Source organism: Haematobia irritans, chromosome 2, assembly GCF_050003625.1.
Source record: "Haematobia irritans isolate KBUSLIRL chromosome 2, ASM5000362v1, whole genome shotgun sequence".
Taxonomy (NCBI): domain Eukaryota; kingdom Metazoa; phylum Arthropoda; class Insecta; order Diptera; family Muscidae; genus Haematobia; species Haematobia irritans.
This window is the reverse complement of record NC_134398.1, coordinates 105,477,328-105,498,315: the sequence shown is the minus strand read 5'-3', so window position 1 is coordinate 105,498,315 and position 20,988 is coordinate 105,477,328. Positions and strand designations below refer to the sequence as shown.

At 37.3% G+C, this 20,988-nt stretch overlaps 1 protein-coding gene across 1 annotated transcript; it reads left to right on the top strand.

Annotated features, from left to right (window-relative positions):
- Positions 1-15,913: 15,913 nt before the first annotated feature.
- Positions 15,914-17,560, top strand: LOC142225953 (uncharacterized). The gene is made up of 2 exons (XM_075295800.1): positions 15,914-17,343; positions 17,382-17,560. Exons 1-2 carry the CDS (start codon positions 16,087-16,089, stop codon positions 17,388-17,390), a joined length of 1,266 nt encoding a protein of 421 aa, XP_075151915.1. The 5' UTR covers positions 15,914-16,086; the 3' UTR covers positions 17,391-17,560.
- The last annotated feature ends 3,428 nt before the right edge of the window (positions 17,561-20,988 follow it).

Genomic DNA, 20,988 nt, shown 5'->3' with positions numbered 1-20,988 from the left:
AAATTGTTTTTCGGTTTTTTTTTATTTCTACATTCAAATTAACTTCCAAGGCACAACTTCTAAAGCAATGCCGGAGTACATCCGGCCTATTTGCTTGCGTACATGAGCTTTCCGCCCATGTAAAATTCATTGGAGATTATGCAAGTTTGCACTACTTCCGGATCACAGATTGGCGATCTAAACTCCTTTTTTGGAATGATATTTTTTGTGAATAAAAATTATGACCACGTGGAAAAAGAAAGTAGTTCATTTGAACTCGCTGTTTGGACATTTTGACTTATCCGTTTTTTATTCATCGTAGGTAAATTTTTCACATATCTTGCTGAAAAAATGGAAGCAGTAATGGAAATTGTTAAAAATTAGCACTATGTAATAAAATATAATTTTTTAATTCTTTATTTTAGCTTGTATCTTACCATATGTGGGGGCATTTTATCAAATAGTGTAAGGAATTCAACTTTTATTTGGAAAACGTATCTCATAAAATTTGTACCTGAAACAATTAGAGAAATAATCAAGTATTCTGTATAAACTCATAAAACTGTGTTGTTATTGATGTGAAGGATATAATAAAATAAATATTCTAGTTGAAAGAAAGCCAAAATTTTAATATAAAACTTACCAATTCTCTATTAAATTGTACGCTGAGGGGAAATATAAAAAGTTGTCCAAATTTATTTGGGTTACTCTGAAATTAAATATTTATTTTCTACATTAAATAAAATTATTAAATAGGTTTCCAAAAAATCTAATAAAAAAAATATTATGCATAAAAAAACAAATATTCTGGTTAAAAGAAAGTAAAGAATCCTTACCTTATAATTCGCTATTAAATTACAAGCAAAGGAGTACCAATTTTTTTTCAAATTTTTAAGGGGTTATTCTGAAATTAAATATTTGTTTTTTTTTTACATTAAAAATATTGCATTGGTTTCCAAAAAAAATTGATTAAAGAAATACTAAAATAAGGTATTAAAAACCTGTAATTTTGATGATAAAACGGTCATAAAAGCGTAAATATTCTAGCTGAAAGAAAGCCAATTTTTAAAAGAAAACTTACCAATTCTCTATTTTTTAAACTTGTTCGAATCCATCTGGAGTTGCTCTGAAATTAAATATTGCTTTTAAAACATTAAACTGGTTTCCAAAAACATTAACAAATAATAATATACATAAAAAATATTATTTTTAAAAGAAAGTCGTATTAAAAAATACTTACTAATTTATGACTAAACTATACGCTGAGATATAAAAAAAAATTTCCAAATTCATCTGGAATTGAATATTAATTTTTATACCCACCACCATAGGATGGGGGGTATATTAACTTTGTCATTCCGTTTGTAACACATCGAAATATTGCTCTAAGACCCCATAAAGTATATATATTCTGGGTCGTGGTGAAATTCTGAGTCGATCTGAGCATGTCCGTCCGTCCGTCCGTCCGTCCGTCTGTTGAAATCACGCTAACTTCCGAACGAAACAAGCTATCGACTTGAAACTTGGCACAAGTAGTTGTTATTGATGTAGGTCGGATGGTATTGCAAATGGGCCATATCGGTCCACTTTTACGTATAGCCCCCATATAAACGGACCCCAAAATTTGGCTTGCGAGGCCTCTAAGAGAAGCAAATTTCATCCGATTCGGCTGAAATTTGGTACATGGTGTTAGTATATCGTCTCTAACAACCATGCAAAAATTGGTCCACATCGGTCCATAATTATATATAGCCCCCATATAAACCGATCCCCCGATTTGGCTTGCGAGGCCCCTAAGAGAAGCAAATTTCATCCGATCGGGCTGAAATTTGGTATATGGTGTCAGTATATGGTCTCTAACAACCATGCAAAAATTGGTCCACATCGGTCTATAATTATATATAGCCCCCATATAAACCGATCCCCCGATTTGGCTTGCTAGGCCTCTAAGAGAAGCAAATTTCGTCCGATCCGGCTGAAATTTGGTACATGGTGTTAGTATATGGCCTCTAACAACCATGCAAAAATTGGTCCACATCGGTCCATAATTATATATAGCCCCCATATAAACCGATCCCCCGATTTGGCTTGCGAGGCCGCTAAGAGAAGCAAATTTCATCCGATCCGGCTGAAATTTTGTACGTGATGTTAGTATATGGTCTATAACAACCATGCAAAAATTGGTCCACATCGGTTCATAATTATATATAGCCCCCATATAAACCGATCACCAGATTTGACCTCCAGAGCCCTTGGAAGAGCAAAATTCTTGCCATTCGGTTGAAATTTGGTACGTGATGTTAGTATATGGTATCCAACAACCATGCAGGAATTGGTTCCTATCAGTCCATAATTATATATAGCTCCCATATAAACCGATCCCCAGATTTGACCTCCGGTGCCTTTTGGAGAAGCAAAATTCATCCGATCTGCTTGAAATTTGGTACGTGGTGGTAGTATATGATATTTAACAACCATGCCAAAAGTGGTCCATATCAGTCCACAATCGTACATAGCCCCATATAAACCGATCCCGAGATTTGGTTTTGGAACCACTTGGAGGAGCAAATTTCATCCGAGTGAGTTGAAACTTGGTACATTGTGCTAGTATATGGTCGTTAACAACCATGCCTCACTAGATCCATATCGGTCTATACTTATATATGGCCCTCAGATAAATCGATCCCCAATCACACAAAAGTTGGTCCATATCAAGTTCATAATTGTATATAGCCCCCATATAAGCGACCCCCATATTTCAATTCTGGCTCTCTACGTACAAAAAGTCCATATCGATTCGTAATTATTTGTAGACTTAACTATACATAACTTTTTTGTCTAATATATACCATGTATGGACTAAATCACAGTCTTTCGTAGAAGTTTCTACGCAATCCATGGTGGTGGGTACATAAGATTCGGCCTGGCCGAACTTGCGGCCGTATGTACTTGTTTATATTGAAAAATAAAAATTTCAATACACTTTCAATTTCAACATATTTTCCTAAACATTCTTAATAACTTTTATCTAAACTACAGATAAAATGTTAATAACTTTGATTTAAAAGGTTTAATAAACAAACGCCAATATATGTCTCAAAATTCCAAAATATTCCATGCCTTTATATTCCCCTGTTGCATATTAAAAAATGCAACAGCCCACGCCAACGCCAACTGAAGCATGACAAACAAAACCATGCAAAGCCAAAACATTCCTACAACAACAAAAACACATGTGCCTTTATTGAAAACAACACCTCCTCCAGCCAAATAAACCATCCACGAATAACAAACCAAAGATTATAAATTGTAAGCTTGTAACAAACCACTAAATGAACAAAAATAAAAACAACCCCACGCTCATGTATACACAACAAAACTCAAGTAATATCATCTTTACATTAATCACATTCCACTATGCCGATAAAGATCTCTGTGCTATGCATTAGTTCATCGCATCTGCTGACAATTTACTCTAAGAATAATATTCGTAAAGGCACACCAGTTTATGAACGATGAAACGTTTAACTTAAAATTTGCAAAAACTTCATGATATGTTATCTACCATTTTTGACGAAAATGTGAACTAAAAATATTTCATTGGGTAATTTTCTACCAACAATTATTAACTATAGGAATTGCCAGTGAGAAATTGCTATCCACTTTCAAGTTCAGTTTTCGTAAAAAAATATTTTCTCATACAAAAAAATCTTATAGTAAATTGCACTTTACTTTACATTTCACAAGTAGTTTTATAGCATGACAAACGAATTTTTAACTACCACTTAAGACATTTTTTTAGGAAATTTCCATCGTATTTTTTAGGCATTGAACTACACGATTGCTACTTAGAATTTGTAAAATTTCCTTTCGAGTAGTTAATTTTCGTTGAAGATACGAAAAATGAACTAAAATTCTGGAAAATTCTTGTAATAAATTATTGTAAAAATCTTCTTAAATTTACGAGACACTTTTTTTCTGTGTGCTGGGTTTGGTGGGGCTAATAATAGAACATCTTGGCATCTTTGCATTACCACTACCAAAATCGGATTTGGATACCTCCGAAAACATCTGAAATACTTTCATTCACATTGTATCTTCACGTCGACTCATTCGTCGATTGTTCTTTAACAACTTCGCATTTTCATCGCCGTCGCGATATTCTATGAATAATTTCAATTTACATGCAACACCTTGTGGCTGCTAAACGTGATTGCTTGCTATCATACGTACATACTCGTACATCTATCAATATTCATACTTTTGCATATTGGGAATCACTATAACGAACGCAGTATGTTTACTTGATCCTGTTAAATATTCAATAGAATATTGTTATTGAGCACAATGACCACTTTTTAATAAAACTTGTTTCATTCATGCAATGCAGGACACGCGTCCGCAACTTTTAATAGAAGTTATGCACAGTTGCACTTACTTGCAGATTGTTATAGAAACGCAAAACTTCAACAGCAGAAACACCATTGGAATAGCTCATTGTGTGAGGAAAATGGATACTGTATAGCCTAAATGAACGCTCACATTGGGTAGAAATCAAAAAGAATTAAACACAACAATATCAATAACAACAAATCGCGACCTTAGAATGACAAGGTTCTAAGTGAATAGGGATTTAGTGCACACTTACAACCTTGTCATTCTATCATTGTAAGGTCGCGAAATATAGTTCCAAAATAGTGTCAAGTTATTCCGAAAATCCTTCTGGAAAAATGTTGACCCAAATATCCAAATAGAAAATCAAAATATTGCAACGAGTATTGCAAAATATGCCTCTATTGCAATAAGTTTAGCATGGATTTCGGACCAAAGATGCATTTCCTAAAATATCTTTATTTTCCATATCAGTACAACAAGTTCGTTATTACACAAAATTTGTCACAAACTTATGTTTAAAATGTAATAATAAGTTTTGAATTGTTTATATTTCAATAAATTTATTGCATTAAAGTAAAGTGGTTTTTCAGTTTTCTCTTAAATTGTTGGTGATTACTTATATTTTTAAGTGTGTAGGTAGGATTATTCTCACATAGACTTTTTGTCTAAACAAAATATTGTTTGTCAGACACCATTTATCGGGTTCATAGGGGAATGATAGTTTTTGATAGAGATGAAAGAGAAAAAGTTAACCTTTGAAATAGATAATTAGGTCAGCTGTATTGATTACTGCATGTAGCAAAATTTTGGAACAATACACTGAACAGTGAACCGTTTTCCATTGCAAAATGAACTAAACTGTAGTAAAATTGACCATGATTTAGCCCTTAAGATTTTTTTCTGCTTGTCTAATTTAAAATTCTGTTAAATTTTAGTTAATCTATGGCATTGTATTTTAATTCAATTTTACACCACCATAAGATATACATATATACCACTACCAAGTTAAAAACCCTGTATTATTTTGGTTAACTTGACTATTTTTTGGGAATTTGGTTAGCATTCTCTTTAAAATTTCGACGAATAAACTATTTATACCCTTCACCACTACTGTGGTACAGGGTATAATAAGTTTGTGCATTTGTATGTAACGCCAAGAAATATTGGTCATAGACCCATCTTTTAGTATACCGATCGGTTTAGAATTAAATTCTGAGTCGATTTAGGGATGTCCGTCTGTCTGTCTGTCGGTCTGTCTGTCCGTCCGTCCGTCTGTCTGTATATGTAATTTTGTGCACAAAGTACAGCTCGCAATTTAAGTCCGATCGTCCTCAAATTTGGCATAGGGCCGTTTCTTGGGACAGAGACAATCGCTATTGGTTTTGGAAAAAATCGGGTCAGATTTAGATAGGTTAGGTTAGGTTAAAGTGCCAGCCCGATTAAGATTCAGGCTCACTTAGACTATTCAGTCCATTGTGATACCACATTAACTAAAAGTACCTATTACATATGGGCACTTCTAGTTTTAACCGCTGAACCTTCTTGATTATTTTTCTTTGTTGAACCAACCAGATTGTTCCAAAAATATTAGCAGACTGCTTAAGTTAACGTTTTCCAGATCCGCCAGTAATCTGAAGCTATATGCTCCTAAAAGTTGCTTGCGCTTTACACAAAATGCAGGACACTCACACAAGAGGTGTTTAATTGATTCTTTTTCCTCCGCATCATGACAGCTCATACAATAGTCATTATACTTCGCGCCAATAGTTTTTGGCCTATCAGGCAGCGACCCGTTATAGCAGATATCAGGAGTGATATCTGACGTCTCGAGAACATTAGCATATCTAGTGTGCGGTTTAAGTTGAAATGGGGCCATATTTGCTTGGTGTCGTTACAACCATTGCAATTCTCCCATCGAACATTTGCCATCATAACAGCCTTCTCACGCAGCATGAGCTTGCAGGTAGCTAGGGGCATACCAACAGATTCTAGTTCCCCTGGAATATGTAAGGTAGTCCCTAGCCTTGCCAACTCATCCGCTTCGCAGTTCCCCGGTATGTTCCTATGGCCAGGCACCCATATTAGGTGAATATTGTACTGCTCAGCCATCTCATTGAGAGATTTGCGGCAATCGATGGCCGTTTTCGAGTTGAGGAACACAGAGTCCAAGGATTTTATTGCAGGTTGACTGTCTGAGTATATATTAATGCCAATATTGCGTGGAGCATTACTTCTCAGCCAATTCACCACTTCTCTTATTGCTAATATTTCAGCCTGAAAAACACTACAGTGATTAGGTAATCTTTTCGCTATTTGAAGTTCCAGATCATTAGAATATACTCCGAAACCCACTTGTCCATCCAATTTGGAGCCATCAGTGTAGAAATCTATATATTCTTTATTCCCCGGGGTCTGTGTGCACCACGTCTCACTGTTGGGGATTAGAGTCTCAAACTTTTTGTCGAAAAGTGGACTCGCCAAAGTGTAATCCACTACGTTAGGCACATCTGACATTATTTTGAGGACAGAACTGTAACCTTTTTCCGACCACAGCGATAGTTCGCGCAACCGCACAGACGTTGTTGCAGCTGACTGTTTGGCCAAAATGTCTAAAGGCAATAGATGCAGCATGACATTAAGGGAATTTGTTCCTGTCTTGCTGAATGCGCCTGAAATACACAAACACGCCATACGCTGAACTTTATCTAAACCAGTCGGTTTCTGAAGTGCCGGCCACCAGACTACAACACCATATAGCATTATAGGTCTAACCACTGCCGTGTATAGCCAATGCACAATTTTTGGTTTTAGTCCCCACTTTTTTCCTATTGCCTTTTTGCACGAGTACAAAGCTACAGTTGCCTTCCTCGCCCTTTCTTCAATATTAAGCTTAAAGTTCAGCTTCCTGTCCAAAATAACGCCAAGGTATTTTGCACAATCACCAAAGGGAATTTCAATACCCCCTAAGGAAATAGGCCTAACCGTGGGAGTTTTGCGATCTTTGCAGTACATGACTAATTCTGTCTTTGCAGGATTTACCCCAAGACCATTGTCTTTCGCCCATTGTTCAGTCATCCAGAGGGCCCTCTGAATAATATCTCTGATTGTGGATGGGAATTTTCCCCTGACTGCCAGAGCTACATCATCTGCGTATGCCACCACTTTTATCCTTTCTTTTTCTAGAGTAACCAGAAGGCTATTTATAGCAACATTCCAAAGAAGAGGTGATAGAACTCCTCCTTGGGGAGTGCCTCTGTTCACATACTTTTGTATGTTTGCTTGTCCTAGTGTGGCTGAAATACGTCTCTTCATTAGCAGTTCGTCTAACAGCCTGAGTATACATGGATCAACATTCAGAGTTGTCAGTCCATTTAATATCGAGCTCGGATGGACATTATTGAACGCCCCTTCGATGTCTAGAAACGCCACGATTGTGTATTCCTTGACAGATAGTGAACTTTCAATAAAGCTGACTAGTTCATGTAGTGCGGTCTCAGTAGACCTGCCCTTCGAGTATGCATGCTGTCGTTTCGAGAACAAACTTGAATCGATGCTAGTTCTAAGATAAATATCTATCATCCTCTCCAGAGTCTTAAGTAGGAATGAGGATAAGCTGATTGGTCGGAAATCCTTCGCCCTCGAGTGAGAGGCTTTTCCCGCTTTAGGTATGAAAACGACTTTTGTTTCCCTCCACTTTCCTGGGATATATGATAAGTTGATACATCCCTTATATATCACCGACAACCAGGGGATAATTTTGTCAGTTACAGCTTGTAACTCCGCCGGAGTAATTCCATCAGGTCCAGGGGATTTGAATGGTCCAAAGCTATTTAGCGCCCATCTTATTCTAGTTTCCGATACAATTTCCTCGATAGGAAACGACCGCTGAGCAACTGTGGCACCGCCAGTACATGGTTCAACCGTCTGATTTCCAGGAAAATGTGTGTCCAATAGTACCTCCAGTGTCTCCTCACTGGACGTTGTCCAATTGCCCTCCGATGTTTTAATGAAACCTGGAGCGGAGTTGGTGCATGCTAGAACCTTCCGTAGTCTGGAAGCCTCGGACGTATTCTCAATACTGCTGCAGTAATCATTCCAAGAGTTATGCTGAGCCTTTCTCAGTTCTCGCTTGTATCCTCTCAGAATCTTCTTGTAAGCGTCCCAGTCCTCAGAAGCTCTGGTGGACTTTGCCTTGTTAAAGAGCTTCCTGCAGGATTTCCTCATATTACTTAATTCCGTAGACCACCATGGTGGTCGATGTTTCCCCCTTGGCTTTCCTCTAGGGCATGCAGCTTTCAGTGAGATGTTGAAGGCCTTAGTAATCCGCTCCACTGCGTGTTCGATATCTTGCACATTTCTCATATTTGTCTCTGTTATTTCCGGTATCATCATATTGAACGATTCCCTATACCTATTCCAGTCAGCTTTCCTAACATTTGGCGGAAATATGATCTTGGTGATATGAACATCAAATTTGAAACTGATGTAGCGATGATCTGAGAAGCTGTGTTCACTTAAAACCTGCCACTCAGATATCATTTCATTCAGTTCTTGCGAGGCCAAGGTGATGTCCAAAACCTCTTGCCTGTTTTTAGTGACAAAGGTTGGGTCATCTCCCTTGTTGCAAACTACCAGATTAGTACGCAAAATAAACTCTATTAGCGACTCTCCTCTTGCATTAGTATCACTACTTCCCCATCTAATATGATGCGCATCCGCATCGCATCCCATAATGAGTTTCGTCTTTGTTTTCAGTGACTCCTCAACTAAGGTCTTAACGGCACATGGAGGCATCTCCCTGTCATGTCCCATGTAGACCGAAGATACCCAATATTTGCATTTGGCTATTTCTAAATTGGCAACGACAGTGTTTGCATTGCACATTGAAGGAAGCAGAAACAAGTTAAGCTCGTTTTTAGCAATTATACAGGCTCGATTTACATCATTACCAGTATACTGCAATAGTTTGAACCCCGGAGTACTTAATTCACATATTTTGTTTTTATAAACATATGGTTCTTGAATAAGAACTATGTCTATGTCCCCTTTCATCAGGAGAACTTTTAAGGCAGCGCATGTAGCCTTACAATGATGAAGATTTATCTGGAGGATCCGTAGGACCATCGTCAACAACCGTCACATCAGCCGCTTCAATCGAGTCATCAAGAATGTCCTCTTCAGAGATCTCGGTGACTCTCGCAATAACCATAGGTTCAACTTTGGTGAGTTCTGAGGCAGTAGAAGCCTCCTCACGCATACTGTATCTATCCATGTCTTCAAATGTCTTGGTATCCCCCTCGACTTCGCAAGAGGATCCGCTTACTTCTGATTCAGACAGAGGCTTGTCCATTTCTGAATCCTTTAGCTGATCGTTTTTATACACCTTCATTTGGATATAATGAAAGCCATAACATACACGGCCCTGGGACTTTGCTAGATGTGGCAAAGACTGAGTGTTCAATATAAACACTGCATGCCGTCTTGGCCCATCCACTTCATCCAAACGGCCAACCTTCCAATCAGCTGTTGGAAGATCTGGATTGCATTGTTTCAGTCTATTTAAAATAGATTCATGGTCAGGAGGGTTTGCAGGTATCCACGCATGTGCTCTTGGTCTAGCCGGTATGTCTTTCTTCTCGACTAACTCTAGAGCAGCTCCTTCCCAAACTTCACCAATTAGTATCAGAGCAGCTTTAAAACATTCTATAGACCTCTGGTCCTCAAATGCGACTAGCTTAAATCGTCCTTGATACCAACCAGCCTCTTGGTGTCGAGGATCTGGGCCGGGAAACTTTTCCGGCACCTGTGAGTAGACGCCAGACAAAGCATTCTCAATTTCTCCCCATTTTTGCTTTGGAACCATACCGTCCAATGCTCCTTTATTTATGATAGCCATCACAAGGCTGTCTTTAGCAACTGAGGCAAACGATCGTTGATCCCTTTTGGAGGATGGCAGCTCATCCGGTGATCGTTCCCTTTTTCCAGCCTCAAGAATTCCTTGAGCCCATTTTAAGGAATCGCTTTGTTTAGCCGACAACGTGCTTGGGTCGACTGATCCTAATTTCTTTAGGATAAACAAAGCATTTCTGCGTTCTTTGAATCTCTTTCGTGAGGGATTACCTCCTTTTGATGCCGTTACCTTGAAAAAGGTCCGACTTGTCAAATTGTCGCCACCTGTCGACCCGTCTACAGGTCGACTAATTGGGCCTAACTCTTGGTCATTGCCCAAATTTATAACTCCAGTCGATACCCGTCCACTGGGCCCTGAAGTTAGCAACCCAGTGGATGTCTTTGAATTTTTCTGCATGGTGGCCTAATATCCCACCACACTTGAAATTCGTAGTAGGTACTTATTACGATGATTTTATCCGCTATTAAAAAACACGTCTGTTCCGTTCGACGGTTGAGATAATCCGACGGTTTATTAACCGATTTTCTTGAAATACCGTACATCCAAATATTTTATGAGTCTCGAAAATCTTGCAAAATATCAGACAAATGGGTTAAGATTTAGATATAGCTCCCATATATATCTTTCGTCCGATTTAGACTCATATGACCACAGAGGCCAAAGTTTACTACCGATCTTCGTGAAATTGTGCACAGAGGGTAGAATTGACATTCTACCAATGCTTGGTAAATTTGATTGAAATCGGTTCAAATTTAGATATAGCTCCCATATATATCTTTCGTCTGATTTGAACTTATATGGCCACAAAAGCCAGAGTTTTGCCGTGATTTGCTTCAAATTTTGCACAAGGGGTACGTTTAATAGTATCGTTAAGTGTGTCAAATTTACCGGTATTTTTAACGATACTATTGTATGTGCTACATATGGTCAAAATCGGTTCAGATTTAGATATATCTCCCTTATATATCTTTCGTCCGATTTGAACTTATATGGCCTCAAAATCCAGGGTTTTGCCGTGATTTGCTTCAAATTTCGCACAAGGAGTACATTTAGTAGTATTGGTAATTGTGCCAAATTTGGTTAAAATCGGTTCAGATTTAGATATGGCTCCCATATATATCTTCCGTCCGATTTGCACTCATATGACCAGGGGGCCAAAGTTATACTCCCATTTACGTGAAATTTCGCATAGATAGCAGAATTATTATTCTAACTATACGTGTCAAATTTAGTCAAAATCGGTTCACATTATATATAGCTCCCATATATACGTACACCAGAGTTGGAGAAATATGGAAATGGAAGTTTCCTCCAATTAACTGGATAGCGTTAGCCGATTTAAATTTTAATTCTAGAAATTTTGTAGAGGTAAAAAAATTGTCTCCTTTATATAGCTTCCAGCAAATGTGAAGTAGTTGAGATGGTAACACAAATTTTGGCCTACATAGGGGTGAAGGGTATAATATAGTCGGCCCCGCCCGACTTTAGGCTTTGCTTACTTGTTTTAAATAAATCTTTCCAAAAATTAAATAATTAAAGGAAAAGACAAACCGCTATACTATTATGAGAACCTTCATACATTAAAAGTAAACTTTCTTTAAGCAAAAGTACTTTATTATAAAAATTTATGAAGAAAGTTCTTAACCCTAGCTTAGGCACCAATTTTTTCTACATTATCTGCCATTATTTACATATGTAATTATTTTGTTTCCTTTGTTATTTTTACTTCATAAGCGCTTTTTATGTTTGTTTTGCATTCTGATATTCGCTACAGAAAAAATATTGTTGTTTTTGAACATTATCTGTTCGACATTATCGGTTCAGAGTTAGATATAGCTCCCATATATATCTTTCTCCCGATATACACCCATATTATCACAGACGCCAAAGTTTTGCTCTGATCTACGTGAAACTTTGCATAGGAAGTAAAATTAATATTCTTACTACGCATGCCAAGTTTGGTTGAAATCGGTTCAGATTTAGATATAGCCCCCACATATATATCTTTCGCCCGATTTATACAGATAAGGCCACAGAAGCTTAAATTTTGCACAGGGTGTAGACTTAACATTCTTAATATGCATGCTAAATTTGGTTTAAATCGGCCCAGATTTACATATAGCTCCCATGTATATCTTTAGTCCGATTTATACACATATGACCACAGAGGTCAAATTTTACTCCGATTTACATTAGAGTGAAGTGTGGGAATATCACATGGAAAACGACGGTGAACTATCTGAATTAGACAGGTAACAATTTTTGGTAAGTAAAAAACGGATTTAAATTGGATAAAAATCCTCAATGGAGCGAAAACATGAAATTTTTCGTGAATCCTGTTTTAACGGCTCTAAACCAATTACAAAAAACAAATTGAGCATTATAGACACATTATCGGTGAACCTATACAATCCTTGGCTATTTCTTGTATGCCTGATGAAGGTGATACAGGATATACAAAAGTAAAAACCGCTTGCTATATGTGCTACCATGGTGAGAAAAAAATGAAGCGTCCTACAAGGCAAAAATGTGGGCAATGTAAAAAACCAGTCTGTGTGGAGCACAGCTGAGTGCAAACCAAATGCTACAGTTGCTCAAAATAACTACATTTTGAGTTTTTATTTCTTCTTCTTTTATTTTTATAATTTTCATATGAAATGATTCAAACTTATCTTAAACCACAATATTTACATTTGTAAATAGTGGCAGATTTTGAAGAAAAATACAAAAATGAATTGAAATATTGCTATATTGTAAGTGTTAAATTTGTACATATTATGAAAGAGCACGAAAAATTAGCCACTGAGTCCAAATTTCATAAAAATCGGATAAATATTGTTGAAATGGCAAGAGTGTCAAAAATGAAATATTTACATTTGTATATAGTTCCAAAGCTAGAGTTAATACAATGGTTTTTGAGAATTAAAATTATGGCCACGTGGAACAAGACAGTAGTTTATTTTAACTCGCCGTTTGAACATTTTAACTTATCCTTAGTTCTTTATTGTAAGTATATTTTTCACACATCTTGCTGAAAAAAAATGGAAAGAGTAATGAAAATTGTTAAAAATTATCACCATGTAATAAAAAAATAAATATTTTTTTAATTCTTCATATTAGCTTGTAACTAGGGTTTTTTCTCGGGAACGGGATCCCGGGAATTTGCTATTTTTTCGTTCCCTCTTTCCCGGCAATTAGGTTAGGTTAGGTTAACGTGGCAGCCCGATTAAGTTTCAGGCTCACTTAGACTATTCAGTCCATTGTGATACCACATTTAACTAAAAGTACCTATTACAATGGGCACTTCTAGTTTTAACCACTGAACTTTCTCTATTATTTTCTTTTGTTGAACCAACCAGATTGTTCCAAAAACATTAACAGACTGCTTAAGTTAACGTTTTCCAGGTCCGCCAGTAATCTAAAGCTATATGCCCCTAAAATTTGCTTACGCCTTAGACGAAATGCAGGACACTCACACAAGAGGTGTTTAATTGATTCCTTTTCCTCCGCATCATGACAGCTCATACAATAGTCATTATACTTCGCGCCTATAGTTTTTGCAAAATCGCCTATTAGGCAGCGACCTGTTATAGCAGATATCAGGAGTGATATCTGACGTCTCGAGAACACTAGCATGTCTAGTGTGCGGTTTAAGTTTAAATGGGGCCATATTTGCTTGGTGTCGTTACAGCCCTTGCAATTCTCCCATCGAACATTTGCCATCATAACAGCCTTCTCACGCAGCATGAGCTTGCAGGTAGCCAGGGGCATACCAACAGATTCTAGTTCCCCTGGAATATGTAAGGTAGTCCCTAGCCTTGCCAACTCATCCGCTTCGCAGTTCCCCGGTATGTTCCTATGGCCAGGCACCCATTTCAGGTGAATATTGTACTGCTCAGCCATCTCATTGAGAGATTTGCGGCAGTCGATGGCCGTTTTCGAGTTGAGGAACACAGAGTCCAAGAATTGTATTGCAGGTTGACTGTCTGAGTATATATTAATGCCCACATTTTTTGGAACTTTACTTCTCAGCCAATTCGCCACCTCTCTTATTGCTAATATTTCAGCCTGAAAAACACTACAGTGATTAGGTAATCTTTTCGCTATTCCAAGTTCCAGATCATTAAAATGTACTCCGAAACCCAATTGTCCATCCAATTTGGAGCCATCAGTGTAGAAATCTATATATTCTTTATTCTCCGAGATCTATGTGCACCACGCCTCACTGTTGGGGATTAGAGTCTCAAACTTTTTGTCGAAAAGTGGACTCGCCAAAGTGTAATCCACTACGTTACGCACATCTGGCATTATTTTGAGGACCGAACTGTGACCGTAACTTTTTTTCTGACCACAGCGATAGCTCGCGCAACTGCACAGCCGTTGTTGCAGCTGATTGTTTGGCCAAAATGTCTAAAGGCAATAGATGCAGCATGACATTAAGGGAATTTGTTCCTGTCTTGCTGAATGCGCCTGAGATACACAAACACGCTATACGCTGAACTTTGTCTAAACTTGTTGGCTGGTGAAGTGCCGACCACCAGACTACAACACCATATAGCATTATAGGTCTAACCACTGCCGTGTGTAGCCAATGCACAATTTTTGGTTTTAGTCCCCACTTTTTTCCTATTGCCTTTTTGCACGAGTACAAAGCTATCGTTGCTTTTCTCGCCCTTTCTTCAATATTAAGCTTAAAGTTCAGCTTGCTGTCCAAAATAACGCCAAGGTATTTTGCACACTCCCCAAAGGGAATTTCAATACCCCCTAAGGAAATGGGCCTAACCGTGGGAGTTTTGCGATCTTTGCAGTACATGACTAGTTCTGTCTTTGCAGGATTTAACCCATGACCATTGTCTTTCGCCCATTTCTCAGTCATCCGGAGCGCCCCCTGAATAATATCTTTTTCCCTTCTTTTTCTAGGGTAACTAGAAGGCTATTTATAGCAACATTCCAAAGAAGAGGTGATAGAACTCCTCCTGGGGGAGTCCCTCTGTTCACATACCTTTGTACGTTTGCTTGTCCTATTGTGGCTGAAATACGTCTCTTCATTAGAAGTTCGTCTAATAGCCTAAGTATACATGGATCAACATTCAGAGTTGTCAGTCCATTTAATATCGTGCTCGGATGGACATTATTGAACGCCCCTTCGATGTCTAGAAACGCCACGATTGTGTATTCTTTGACAGATAGTAAGCTTTCAATAAAGCGTACTAGTTCATGTTATGCGGTCTCAGTAGACCTGCCCTTCGAGTATGCATGCTGTCGTTTCGAGAACAAACTTGAATCGATGCTAGTTATAAGATAAATATCTATCATCCTCTCCAGAGTCTTAAGTAGGAATGAGGATAAGCTGATTGGTCGGAAATCCTTCGCCCTCGAGTGAGAGGTTTTTTACGCTTTAGGTATGAAACCACATATCGTCCACATCCAGATCTTCCAATTCGGACCATAAGAAGTTCGTTATCATCTCACGATAGCGAACACCATTCACAGTGTAGCATGCTGTGTAACGTTAGAGTAATTATTAAGTGTAACGTCAGAGTAATTAACTCATAAGATCTGTTATTGTCATGTATGTACATCATTATGCTTTAGCATAGGTTAAGCACACTCTCTTTAAGTCAGTTCTTAAACGACAACAACGTTATTGTTCACCCGCATAAAAAAAAATATAAAACAAAGACAGAACTAAACAACAAAACATTTGCGTTTCATTTAACACAAACGCTACAAATAATCAGAAGTGGGCCTACCCAAATAAAAATAAGTGAAAAAAAAACATTATTGTTTGCCTTAAAATAATGGAATTTGTGGAGGAACTTCCTTTAGATGCACTACAGGCTATATGTAGAAAATTATGCATATCGTCAGACGGCACAAAGAGGCAATTAGTGTTGCGCTTGAAAGATGTGCCTGAAATTACTTTAAATGAAAAATTAAAAGAATTAGACGAACATAAAAATAGTGGTAATCAAGAGTTTCTGCAACAACAACTACAGTGCGAACCGTTAGAAAAAAATACAGACAAAGATTTGCCGAAAAATACAGAAAAAAATGTTATGCCATACGAAGAAAAAGCAGAAAAAGAACAAGCAAATAACAAAGATCTGTACAACAAAATCATGGACACAACGGCATCGTCAGCTACCGATGGTCGCACCGAAGCCAACAGAACGGCGACCGCTGTCGACGTCGGCGCGTTTACTGCTGAAACAAATTTAAGAGAACGAGAATTTCTACTACTCAAAAGAGAAAATGAGTTAATAAAACGCGAGTACGAGATTCTACGAAGAGAAAACGAATTGCTGAAAATGATGGGCCATCAAACAAATGCAACAACCACCACCACTGTTTCACTCACTTTGCTTGGCAATTTTATTGCAGAGTATGATGGAACAACTGATGGCAATTTCTGGGTGACTCAACTAAAAGACATTAGCCAAACATACAAACTTGACGATCATATGTTTCGTGCGCTTTTTGCTTCAAAACTTGTTGGTAGAGCACAGTTGTGGTTGCACTCGAGACGCATCGTACCTGAAGAGAATATTGAAGAGATGTTACACCAGTTTTGTATGACTTTTGGAACAAAACAAACCAAATTGGAAATTCGGCGTAAATTCGAGCAACGAAAATGGCGGTTGGAAGAAAACTTTATCGATTACTATAACGATAAAATTATGTTGGCCTGCAAATTACAGATTGACGAAGATGAGTTGTTGGAATATTTAATAGATGGGATATCGAATTTACAGGTACGCACCCAAATATCTATGCAGCAACACAAAAATCCTGGTGAGTTGCTGAAATCATTAGCTAATATGAAGTTACCAAAAACGACGTTAGCTGTTCAATATAAAGCCAAAGAAGGTGATTTAGTTGCTCCAACAAAAAATAGTGTTAGATGTTACAATTGCAACAGTATAGGACACTATGCCGCTGACTGTAACAAACCTAGACGACAACCAGGTACCTGCTATGCGTGCGGCGAAACAGGCCATAGAGATTCAAATTGCAGTCTCAACAAGAAGAAGAATCCTGAAGAAGTAAATCATTATGTAAGATATTTATAAATCTAATTTTAAATTTTCTCTAGAATGCCTGATAGACTCTGGAAGCCCGATCAGCCTTATAAGAATAAATGAAGTCCCTTGTGAATTTGAGATATTTGATTTTAATACTGATTCGTTTTATGGTTTAAACCACACAAAGTTAAGAATTAAAGGAAAATGTTTGTGTTCCATTGAAGTAAATAAAAAATTTTATGAAATTGAACTGATCGTGGTGAATGAAGAATCAATGAAGCATTCTGTTTTGTTGGGTCGGGACTTTTTAAATAAAGTTAATGCAAGAATGATATTTTGTGAGAGTAGTGAGATAAGTGAAATGTGTGATTTCAAAGATGAGAATTTTTGAGAAAATGATTATGTCGATTGAGATAGATTCAGATAAGGAGTTAGATTTAAAGTTTGATGATAGTTTGCCTCAGAGTATTAGAGAATCCACCACAAGAATTTTTAGAGATACGTATATCGATATGCAACGACCTGCCGAACCAGAAACTATAGTTGAAATGAAAATTAATGTAGATAATATTAAAGCGTTTCATTGCCCGCCTCGCAGACTCTCATACGGTGAAAAACAATCTCTCGAGGCGATACTAGATGATCTTTTACAGAAGGGCATTATACGAGTTAGCGAATCTGAATTCACCTCTCCAATTGTTTTAGTCCGCAAGAAAACTGGTGATTTGAGAATGTGTGTAGACTTTAGGAATCTAAATAAAAATACAGCTAAACACAATTATCCTATTCCCTTAATAGACGACTTGTTGGAAACGTTGAGTAATAAGACCATTTTTACGAAATTAGATTTAAGAAATGGATTTTTTCATGTCCACATGAGTGAAGAATCAGTGAAGTATACGTCATTCATTACGCCTTTGGGCCAATATGAATTTTTAAGAATGCCTTTCGGTCTTAAAAATGCCCCATCAGTGTTTCAAATGTTCATTAATAAGATTTTTTCAGATTTAGTTAAACAAGGAAAGGTTATTATATATTTAGAAGACATTTTGATAGCTACAGATAATATGGATGAGCATTTACAAATTTTTGAAGAAGTCATGAGGAGAGTTGTGCGCAACAAGTTGGAATTACGTCTTGATAAATGCGAATTTTTAAAGGACACTATCAGATACCTTGGCTATACCATAGATGCTTTAGGAATTCGTGCAGATGACAAGGGTTTAGAAGCTATAAAGAATTTCCCTCTTCCAGATAAAGTACATACGATGCGAAGCTTTCTAGGACTGTGCTCATATTTTAGACGATTTTTTAAAGATTTTTCGTTAATAGCAAAACCATTATATGACTTAACAAAGAAAGATAAGAAATTTATTATGGGAGCTGATGAGTTACAAGCATTTGAGACTATGAAAAGCAAATTGTTAGAATCGTCAGTTTTGGCATTATTTGATCCTTTGGCGGAAACTGAATTACACTGCGACGCGAGTGCGTTAGGTTTCGGTGCAGTATTAACTCAAAAGGGTAAAGATGCGCAATGGCACCCCGTATTTTATTTTTCGAAAAGGACTACAGATTCTGAATCAAAATTTCATAGCTTTGAATTAGAAACATTAGCTATAGTATATGCTTTGCGAAGATTTCGGGTCTATTTGTATGGCAGAACTTTCAAAATTGTTACCGATTGTAACTCATTAACGTTAACGTTAAATAAGAAAGAACTTAATCCAAGAATAGCCAGGTGGGCATTAGAAATGCAGAACTTCGACTACATTGTTGAACATCGAACGGGAAAACGTATGCAACATGTCGATGCCTTAAGTAGATGCCAGGAAATAATGATAATCGAGACGAACACTTTTGAGGAAAATTTAGTGATATGCCAAAATAGAGACCCCCATATAATGCGATTGAAAGAAAAACTACAATGTAAAGAGCACAAACTTTATGAGATGCGAAATGACGTTGTTTATAAAAAGGTACGCAAAGATAAAGTACGATTTTATGTCCCTGCAGCCATGGAATCTCACGTTTTGTACAAGTACCATGACGAAATGGGTCATGTCGGCATTAACAAAGTTACTGAATTAATTGAGAAAAGTTACTGGTTCCCTCAGCTTAGGGCTAAAGTGAAGAGACATATAGAAAATTGTTTGAAGTGTATTGCATTCTCTGATAAGAGCGGGAAAGTAGAAGGGTTTGTGCACAATATTCCTAAACCTACCAGACCTTTTGAAATCATTCACATAGATCACTATGGACCTATAAACGGAAATGACACTAGGAAATATATATTTGTCGTCATAGATGCTTGTTCGAAGTTTGTAAAGCTGTATCCCACAAAGACTACCGCAACTAAGGAAGTAGTGAAATCGCTCAAGGAATATTTTAGATATTATAGCCGACCTAAATGCATAATTTCTGACCGGGGCACGAGTTTTACCTCAAATGAATTTAAGAGTTTCGTCGAGGAAAATTATATTAGACATATAGCGATTGCAACAGGCTCTCCTCAGGCAAACGGACAAGTGGAGAGGGTAAATAGAAGTTTAGGACCGATGATCGCCAAGCTTAGAGATACAGAGAAAACCACACCCTGGGACGATATTTTGCAGTGTGTCGAGTTTACTTTTAATAATACGTCGAACAGGTCTATTAGTGAGCATCCAAGTGTCATGCTATTTGGAGTGAATCAGAAAGGTATTGTCATGGACAGCATAAGAGAGAATATTACAGAAGAAAGCTATAGAGATGTTAAAGAAGTTAGTGAGAGAGCTAGAATGAGAGAAATTAAGGTGCAGAACTACAATGCAGGTGTAATAAATAATAAACGAAAGAGAGGTACGAAATATAAAGTTAATGATTATGTTGTAATTAGGAATTTTGACTGCAATACTGGTGTGGCAAGGAAATTAATTCCCAAGTTCAAAGGTCCGTATAAAATAACTAAAGTTTTAGACAATGATAGATATATTTTAGAAGATGTGGATGGATTCCAGCTAACTCAGAAACCTTATAAAGGCGTCTGGGCGGTTCAAAATATTAAACCTTGGTTCGGCAGAGGAAATGAAAGTGTCTCGTAATGTTTTTTTAGGCGGATCAGGGGATCCTATTAGTCAGGAAGGCCGAATTGTAGCATGCTGTGTAACGTTAGAGTAATTATTAAGTGTAACGTCAGAGTAATTAACTCATAAGATCTGTTATTGTCATGTATGTACATCATTATGCTTTAGCATAGGTTAAGCACACTCTCTTTAAGTCAGTTCTAATGTATCAGCTTAAACGACAACAACGTTATTGTTCACCCGCATAAAAAAAAATATAAAACAAAGACAGAACTAAACAACAAAACATTTGCGTTTCATTTAACACAAACGCTACAACAGTAACTGCCTGACCAGCCTCATTTTGGAAAAAATACGGCCCGATGATGCCGCCAGCCCATAAACCGCACCAAACAGTCACTCTTTGTGGGTACATCGGGTTTTCGACAATTACTCTTGAATTCTCATTCGCCCAAATGCGGCACTTCTGTTCATTGACGAATCCACTGAGGTGAAAATGTGCCTCATCGCTGAAGATGATTTTCTTCGAAAATTGATCATCCAATGTTGCCATTTCTTGGAACCATTTAACACGTTGTTAGATTTTGTATCTCTCCATGGTTCAAATTGAGTA

What these genes read in the sequence shown, in the direction of transcription:
- LOC142225953 (XM_075295800.1), top strand. Translation starts at nt 16,087, where the DNA reads ATGGAATTTGTGGAGGAACTTCCTTTAGATGCACTACAGGCTATATGT.